The sequence below is a fragment of the Xenopus laevis genome, chromosome 1S (genome assembly GCF_017654675.1).
Source record: "Xenopus laevis strain J_2021 chromosome 1S, Xenopus_laevis_v10.1, whole genome shotgun sequence".
Lineage (NCBI taxonomy): Eukaryota > Metazoa > Chordata > Amphibia > Anura > Pipidae > Xenopus > Xenopus laevis.
The window spans coordinates 63036986-63047064 of NC_054372.1; the positions used below are offsets into that span (position 1 = coordinate 63036986).

Below are 10079 nucleotides of genomic sequence, written 5' to 3' on the forward strand. Positions count from 1 at the left end.
GTGGAAGGAGCAGATCTTCTTTAGCCTGTTTTGAGAACATGACATCAAAGTCAAAATGAACTAAGCAAGTCTGGGAGACGTGTTACTAAACATAACATTTTGGATTGGGTAAGAGTAGGGTGAAGGTAATGGAACATGCTTTAGCAACTTTACTCTGTCTTATGAGTTACTGACAAACTGTCCCTATACTACTATAATACTTTTCTTTTCTAAATACTTATTCCTAATAGCATCAACTTTGAAATGTGTTGTCTCAAAACAGAGAAAATATTGTGTACAAATTTACATCTATCTAGTACATGTATATTTAGTACTCCAGTGAAAGAATCCATTAGTAGAAGGTGTATACATAAGGGATAGAAATGCTTTGATTTCTTAGAAATAATGTACAATAGTATTAAATATTTGTCTTCTCTAATAACATGACCACTGAACTGTATTACAGATGATATCTCTGTAGTGTTACTGTTGTGTTGTCAGAGTGAAGGTATTTTGTTGCAGTGCGTTGGTAACATGAGAGGACTGCTATTCCTTGCTTCCAAAGAAAGCTTCCAACTGGTTCTCAGAATAAAATCACAGTCTAGTAAATAGACCCAATATTCTGCAGAGATAAAAGGGGCAGCTGTGATTCTAAGAGCTTATATTGTCCAAGGCACTACACAAGTGGCATAGGAGACCATACTGAATAAATTACACCTGAAGTTTTAAACATTAGCTCATAAAAGCATTTCAGCCACCATGGAGCCTGCTGGTGAGTAACTCTGTATGCAAAGCAGCAGCATTCGTTTTCCCTAGGTAAAAGTGTATATGAAAGGGTATACTATAACAAGAACTACAGTTAATGCCTTCTATAACATCTAGATTAAGACCTTGTTAACTCTTGAAAATTGCTTGATTTTGCACCCTGTGTACCATTAATGAAAAAAAGGGTTTCATTTTTATATTTTGCATTTTGTAATTATTATTGTATTATTATTTATATTATTAATAAGTACTTGTATTTATGCTATATGTATGTACATGTGATGGGGAATAGACACACACATACAGTATATGTATCTTAATGTATGTTCTCAGATAGTTGTTGAATATGTATTTCTTGCTCATAATGTTTTTTAAGAATTTTGATCATTGATGAAATGCAATGATTTATGAATTAATGCTGCCTTTCATTCAACTTTTTACAGGCTCTGACGCTTTGGAATACCTTTCTAATGCAATGAATATCCAGGATGCCTTTACTGTAATGAGAACTTACCACCTGGCATCAATGCTAGAAAATTGCCTATACAATGCAAAATGCACTAAACTCCATTGTACAAAAATCCTTGTGCCCAAAGGACTACTCACAAGAGTGGCACAGGAGATTCTCAAATTCTCTTTAACTGAGCCCTGTGGACTACGAGGATGCATTCTTCACGTGAACTTAGAATGTGGTGGCAAGAATTTAACGCTAGATACATTAGCGTATGACTCCGCAGTTGAGCCTACTTTTGAAGTGAACTTGGTTTTAAAACGAGAAAGTCAATTATGGGACCATCTCAATGACTTTCATATCCCTGGAACTTGGTTTCTAAGTCTTTTCAGAGGCATCGTAAAACTTAGTCCCAAGTTCTTACTTACAAAAAACGTATTATACTTTTCAGTTGGCGGAAGTAAAGATTGCTAGTCAGGCCTAGCTTCCAGTTCCTAAGTGTATTTACCTGATTGATTGTGAATATATTGTCATAAAACTGTATTTGTACTTAGCAGATGTAAAGAGAGATTTATAAATACCATTTTTGTTTGCAATTTTTCACTGTTATATTCTTACTACACAGGTATGGATCCCTTATCCAAAAAACATTATCCAAAAAGCTCAGTTTTAAGCAAATAATTAGAATTTCTAAAAATAATTTCCTTTTTTTATTTAAAAATAAAACAGTAGCTTGGCAACTAGGCTGCATAAAATCGATATTGGCAAACTTAATAAAATGTAATATTTTATTGATTTTAATGATTTTTGGCAGATTTAAGGTATGGTAATCCAAATTATGGAAAGGCCCCTTATCTGGAAAACCCCAGGTTCCATACATTCTGGTGGATAGATCCTTTACCTGTACAGCACATTCTTTAAATAGAAAAACACAGAGCAGGTTTTATGAACACTAAGGGGCAGAGTTATAGAATAGCTGTAGAATAGCTAATTAACTATTAGAATAGTTAATTCTAATTTGAATTTAAATTTCCGTTTCAAAATTCCCACTTTTGAATTTTAACTCCCCTATTCAAATGTAAATTCGAATGAAAGATTTATCACACCTTGACCATGGAAACAGAACTAATTTGAATATTCGCCACCTAAAACCTGCCGAGTTCATGTACAAGTCAATGGCAGAGCCTTTAGGACATTCATGTTTTTTTTCGGAGAAAAACTTGATTTGTACGAATCGAATACGATTCCAATTTTCAGGTCGGAACCATTCAATCGAATGTTAGACATTCACATTTTTTCTTAAATAACCTCCCAGTCTAATTGTAACTATAATCAAATGGAAAAAAAAATTCACATGAATTCAAAATTCAATCTTTGATAAATGGGCCTCTAAAAGGTGACATTTGGAAAATAATTTCAGTGGAAAGTGTTTCTGCTTGATTTCTTTATTATGCTATGTGCATGTTCCTATTATTTCTTGTCTTACTCTCAAAAGTTATACTAGACAATATTAGTCTTATATTTGTGCAACATATTTAGATAGCATTTATTAATGCATGCACACATTACTTAAGCATGAGTAAAAATCTAAATGATGAACTAAAATGGTTGACTATTCAATATTTTAAATAGTATATAATAAGTAAAAGTTCATAATGTTAATATATACATACTGCCCATGCAGTATTTGAGGCTGCATTGTTCATCAGAACAGAGATTCTGATTATTAATTGATGTATCTATTCAAGTGGTCTGCCGGCTAAAGAGGCAGATATTGCCTGGTTTCATCATCCACAGGTTCAGCCAATATGTTCTGTTATTAAACAGTAAACCTTTCTGAGGACAAAGTCAGAAGTATGAAGGATGTAACCTAAACCTACTAGTGATATATATACAGTAACAAACTGGACATATTACATGGTATATTGATCATAAAATCATTTTGTATTAAACATAAGTGTATGTATGCATAATTATTTTTTCATATGTTTTTTTTCTATTCATTTAATAACAACATTAAATAACTAACTAAACATCATTCTTTAGTTTTCTCCATATGCAGTGAATATTGACATTTTATGTCTAAATTCTTTTTGGGTCTGATGGTCTGTGTCGCTTGTTATGGATATGAAATGAACACCAAATTAATCCACCTTTGCTTCTGTAAAAAAAACACTGAAGAGCTGCTTTAACAATGGAACAGGTGTAAGTGCTGGACTGCTAAACTTAGATCCAATGTTGCACCCTTATGTTGACCATTAAGTATGCAGCAATGCTAGGGGGCATATTTATCAAGGGTCGAATTTTAAATTGAAAATACTTTGAAATTCGAATTCAAAAAGACCAACTGAAGTGAAGTCTAAGGTTTTTTTGGGTCGAAGAGGTCCGTATTCAGCCGTATTCGAATCATATGATCGAAGGAATAGCGCATTCGATCGATTCAAAGTTTTCCCCCAAAAAACCAATTGACTTCAAATAGGTTCTAGGAGGTCCCCCATAGGCTAAAACTTTGGCAGGTTTTAGATGGCAAATGGGTGAAGTCAAAGCTTTAAAGAGATAATACATAAATTTCTATATTCGAATTTTGAAGTTTTTTTCAAATTCGAATTTGGACTATTCCCTTGGACTATTCCCTTGTCGAAGTACACAAAAAATAGCCAGAAATTCAAAGTTTTTAACTTCGAAAATTCACCTCAACCTTTGATAAATCTGCCCCTAGGTGTTGTTTTCACTGTATAGTTCATTTTGTGCTCTTCAGCAAGTGCAAAGAGTTACACCTATAGGTATCAGAAGGAGCAAATATGAGAGGAGCAAAGTGAAAATACCCCCCACAATTTAAATATGACCCTGCTGTAAGTGCAGGAGCAAACCAGAATAAAAATGCACTCGCCAATGCTCCCTAATTTCAGACATGTAAAATAGGAGGTGGGCAGGGAAGCATCTATTGCAGGGGTCCCTAAACTTTTTTTTACCCATGAGCCACATGCAGTTGTAAAACAAGTTGGGGAGCTACACAAGCATTAAAAAGGGCACCAAACAAGGGCTGTTATTGACTATTTGGTAGTCCCTATGTGGACTGGTAGCCTACATGAGTCTCTGTTTGGCCGTAAATCTGGTTTTATGCAACCAAAACTTGCCTCCAAGCTCCTGATTTGAAGCCAAGGGGTTGGTAAACAACATGTTGCTCCCAAGCCACTGGTTGGGGATCTATTGGTTGAACAGAGGTAGAGCTGTGTTTATGGTGCAGAAGGTGGTCTTTTTTCCACACTTTGGAAACAACATGCAACAGAGTAAAAAACGTGGCTGTATGTGCCTGTGCCTGTATGTGGATGTTTTGCTGCACTTCACTCTACTCTGCACGTCGGCAATAAGGCCTATGCTGTTTTCATTCATAATGCTTGGTAGGAAAGCCTGAGCCTGATCATTCTGGCAGCTTTATTTGAACTCTGGAATATAATTTAATTCTCCAGCACCTTAGACATAAAGTAGAGGGAGAATGTTATTTACAGTCGCATTAATAAACATATTATTTTCAAATATTTTCAAAATTTGGTGCTTGGGGGCCAGGACCAACATACTCTCAGAACAAAGACATTCTCAGCCCTACTGTAAATCTAGCCATGGGTGTTAGTATATTTTAGTGTGTTAAAATAAAACCACACATCAGGCAAAACAAACAAATAATTAGGAAACTTGATATGTGCATTCTGCACTGGAGTATAAGGTCTAAATCAGTTATTCTCCTGATCTGTTCTTTGAATTTGCTGCATATTTGAATCACAAACTACATTTTATGTTGATTATTTGCACATAAATAAGTCACGAACAGCACATGAGCAGATAATATTCATGACTTTTTGTCTTTGTTTGGGAAATTAGGTCTCTTTCTCATACACAAACAAATGTGTCAGTGTCCCAGGATTTCCTGTGGTGTGTATCAGATTGAGCTGCTTCTATTTCTAAAAGGAAGCACGTAAAGCACTTACAGTACCTGGGTATAAAGCATACCCTGATATTTTATTAACTCCAGAATTGTATAAATAAGAATAGCAATGAAGACAGGAAAAATATCATGAAAGATGAGTGAACGGTTTAAACATCTTTGGAAATCATCAGATTGAGCAGATTTTATTATTTTAGAAAGATCTTACTGTGGGTTTCAGCCAAAAACATAATGCTTATAACACTGCAGAATACAAAAAAGAAATCAAAACAGTTCTGCTTCACATCCTTTTGAGTATAATAATAAAATATTACAGTAAATTGCATATTTGAAGAATAATGAAGATTAGGGGAAGGCTGGGTCATTGCAGAAAAAGACAACTATCATTAAAGAATCAAAACTTCTGCACAATAATGAAATATTCAACATGAAAGAAATAGTCAAAAACTCTTATTTTAATCATCAGAACCATTTACCTAAGTTTCTCTATTATATCTATGTACCTAGACTGTGATTAAAGAAAACCATAAGGAAACATGATGACCCAGAGCCTGTTCGGAGGCTGTGACTGAAAGAAATATTAAACTGCAAATAGAACAGATGCTTAAACTCCTGAGTGACTTGCACCAGCTGGGGCTTAACTTACAGGTTATCTTCATACAGATTTAAAATAATTCAAATGTTTCTTTGCATTGCAGTTATTACTTACTTTCTATAGACCTAATTATGTCCAATCAGTAAGTTGTTTTAAAATATATGCAGAGAAATGCCTGAAGAATTACACTGACTAATATATCATCAACTAACAGTAAAATATCAACCACCAGCAGTGATCTAATACTATTAAAAGCACACAAATGCTTTTAAAAGACATGTTGGTTTTACATGAAGAAAGTTCTTTAGAAATTGTTAACATACATGATATAGGATTTTGCCTGTGGTGCAGCTGGGGAAGTCGTTTTTCTTGTATTCCTGCTCATTTGTGCTACTGTAATTACAACTCTGTAGGTACTAAATTATGCAGCAGAAATAATATGGTTTATTAATGCAATATGGTTTCTTTTTTAGTACAACTAAGGTATGACGATCCAAATTACGAAAAGATCTGTTATCCTGAAAACCCATGGTCCCAAGCATTTTATTATAAATAAAATTTAAAAAATTGGACTTTGCCCCAGCTGGTATTCATAATATATTTTCCAGAAATAAACATACTCATTATCTACCTCTAATATAGGGTTGCCTATCTGGCCTAGCTGGTAAAACCATACCATATTCTTGGCAGATACCCCTCCATGCTATCATATCATCGTATGATCGGACTTCTCCATCTCCCGACCTGCCACTAACCATTCCGATCAAATAAAGTAGAAAAGAGCAGATCAGCCGATGTTCTGCCCCTGACAGCAATCGTACGAAAGTTATGTCCGACAAAAGCTGGCAGAGATATTATCGGCAGCCGACAGAAATCTTTTAACCTGTCCGATCTCCGCCGGACGAAAAATGTCGGGACTCTCCACAAGGTCCGAAAATCGTATGTATTCTCGATTTGTATGAGTAGATCTTTGCGTCTATGGCCAGCTTTAGGTCTTAAGAAAAATCCCCTGGATTCAAGGCAAATATATCCAATTGACAGTTTGTTAGAACAATTCCTGTTCTGATAATGTTTTATACCTTTTCTTCTACTAGGGGTATAAACTTGCTTGGTTCAGAAAGATAATATAAAGCAATGTCTTTCAGGAATTTTAAGTTCAAACTTCCCTTTATGGTCCAACATTTGGTTCTTCAGATTACAGAGATAACAAAATATTGTTTTAACGGTCATGCTCAGTGAATTTATAGGACTTGTGGGCAATTTCTACCGACTCAAACAATGTGTTAAATCAATGCCATGCCAATAATGTCACTGGGCCACCCCAAACAATAATCAATCCAACCCCAAATGTCACAACACCACCCCCCCCACACAAAAATTGGCCTGTCCTCTGACATCATCAGCTTGCCCCCTTTCTACAGCTTTTGCTTCTAGCAAAGGTGGCAACTCCAATGCCAAATTCAGGTAGCGTTACAGTTATTGGGACACAGCAGGTCTCTGCCCAGATATAGTAATACATAGCAGTCACTAGTTTAAAAGTAAACCTCTTATTGGTTGCTACGACTAATACACCTGCAAACCTGCTGATTTTTTTTTATTACATGTGGAGAACAGATACAAGAGCAGTGGCCAGCTCCATGTTATAGTTCTCATCATTCCCCAACTATAGACAGGTGATTCCTGTGGTGGCCCATAAAGGGAGTTCGAACCTTGAAACTAAGCAAGTTGCAAGTAAAACTTGTGCCAATAACAAATAAATCACGACGAACAAAGCAGAATTCTTAAAGGGAACTATCGGTAAAATGAAAATTGAATATAAGCTCCAGCATACGGAAATAAGAAACTTTCTAAATACAATCAATTAAATATTCTGCATCGTTTTTGAAATAATCAAGTTTATGTGCATTATCCCCCTCTCAGCATCTGATTCTCTTCATTCTGCAGCGGTGTCAAATAACTGATTCCAGTACAAAGAAAATCTAACAAACTGCCTTTTGCACAAATTCTGCATGTAGAGAGACTTTTGTTGTGATTTTAATAGAGAGAGCTCTAATACACCTTCTAGGCAAAAGGAGCCCCCTATATGATATATTGTATCTAACTGTCAATGATTAATTGACACCCAACGCCTGCATGAAGACAGAATGAAGAGAACCTGATGCTGAGAGAGGGATAGTGAAGCTAAACTTCATTATTTCAGAAACAGTACAGAGTTTTTAATTGATAGTATTTAGAAGGTTTCTTATTTCAGTATGATGAAGCTTGTATTTAAGTTCCCCTTTAATGAAAGTGAGGGCCAGACCAAGAATAACTTTGACGTAGCTGGCTATCTTGAATATATTGCAATTTATTGACAAACAATCCCTATTTTCTTCAAAGGTTAGGGCATTTTAGTAGCTTAATGCACAAATTGCCTTAATGTCCTTGATAATGGATGTGTGTAGAGGACCTCTATTTATTATGTGGAGTATAGAGTTTTACTTGATGCCATCCAGTTAAGAACAGTTTTGCATATTTTAAGCCAAGCCACTATAAGCCTCTGGTATTACACTTTAGTATGCTAAACTAATTAGATCAATTACACAAGATATAGGTTCCTCACTGGAAAAAAAAGAGATAAATCTGTAGGGAGCAATGGAGAGTCTTTCATTTGCCAATGCATATGATTGGTGTAATGTAGAGCCTGCAGCTGCCACCCCTGCTCTTACCCATCACCCCCTACCCAGGAAGCTCTGGTTACTGCACAATGTAAAGACAAGTCACAAGTGGCCTCATTTACCAATGATACAAGCCAAGCGTAGGACATGGCTCTGTTTTTACAGGCTGAAGAACATGTTTATCAAAAAGGATTCATTAGATTTGCTTTGTTGCTGTAATTTGTACAGCAGTTTTTTGTTGTTGTGCCCCCCAATGCTGGCTCTGTGATCTTGGCAACCAGCTATGCATTATTAATTACACACTACCAATGCCAGATTGAGGGAGGAGATCTTTCTTTCCAGTCAAGTTATTCTGCACAGCAAGAAAAGGAATTGCTTTTTATTGAGCTGGTACAACTAGAATGCAATGCGATATGCCAGTTGATATAATTCTATTAGAAGATGGTGATTTAGAGAACTGAATGTGTATTGCGTATCTTTCAAGGAGTCATAGTGACATCTAGAGTTCATGCTTAAGAATACATGTGCTGCAGTCTGACACATAAACTAAAAAAAACAATAATAATAATAATAATATTACCATATGTTGCCAACCTTATCCCAGGAATAAAGCTCATTATGACCATTACCCTTTGATTACATGAATGTGACTTAACAAGTGGCTATAGAATAAACTGAAATATAAAAGTGGATATATGAGCATATGAGCATGGCATCATGGGTGATCTAGTATCTATTTTGCTATTCTGTTTATTCATACTTAATAAAGCTTCTTCAAGAGTTCAGGAATGAAATACTTAGTCATTAATGGCTGAATATACCCCAAAAATATTTGATGTACAGTATCTTTAGGGTGACCCTGTGGTTTGCATCATAAGGTGCTATCTTCTGTTTAATCATAAATATGATAAGTTACCATACCATTTCAAGATAAACCCCATACTAGCTGGTGCCATCTTCCCTGGTTGCATTATCTTGGAATGCCTTTACAAATGTATGTTGATCTTAGAGATCTCTCCATTATAAAAACTCTTTATTGCTGTCATGAACAACTTAGATTTATGGATTGTGTCAAAGTGTCATATTGAGCAGAAAGCGAGATCACATTTTTCAAATAAACTTTGAATCCAGTTGAATAAAGGGGATATATTTTCTCACTGCAACTGGCAAACTGAATGATGAAACAGTTATTTGGTGTGCTATAAGATTTAAGCTTTGTTTAAAAAAATGTATTTTTGTATTCTTATCTATTGTATATATTATGCTTTTCTAGATGCTGATATGGATGGACTGCAATTCCCTTTTTATAGCGTTTTTTTTATTTCTAGATCTTCTAGATAATCTTTGTAAGACTTTGTATGTTTTTTTCTGAGATGCCCCTATATCTCATTTGCCTTGTATATCAGACTTAGTTTTTAGTTGGAAATTAAAGACTTCAAAGCTAGACCTCTAGAGCATGTCTTGATGGGTAGTACAGATAGCATGTCCACATACAGTATTCACCTTTTTATATCTTAAACAAGTTTTAGTTACAAAGGTTCATAGCTGCTTAGAACCTTCCCCAGGTGATTGAGAATAATTATAAACTCTTTAAAGCAAAGTTTTATCAAATCCAACTTATCCAAGCCCTAAACCACCTGTGTGTATTTGTTAATGCTGTCACTAGAAGTAAAAAGATTGTGCTACAGT

At 35.2% G+C, this 10079-nt stretch overlaps 1 protein-coding gene across 1 annotated transcript; it reads left to right on the forward strand.

Moving 5' to 3' along the window:
- Positions 1-573: 573 nt before the first annotated feature.
- On the forward strand, positions 574-2335 carry LOC121398349 (DNA damage-inducible transcript 4-like protein). Its single transcript, XM_041577540.1, has 2 exons — positions 574-751; positions 1188-2335. The coding sequence occupies exons 1-2, from the start codon at positions 739-741 to the stop codon at positions 1667-1669; spliced, it is 495 nt and encodes a 164-aa protein (XP_041433474.1). The 5' UTR covers positions 574-738; the 3' UTR covers positions 1670-2335.
- The last annotated feature ends 7744 nt before the right edge of the window (positions 2336-10079 follow it).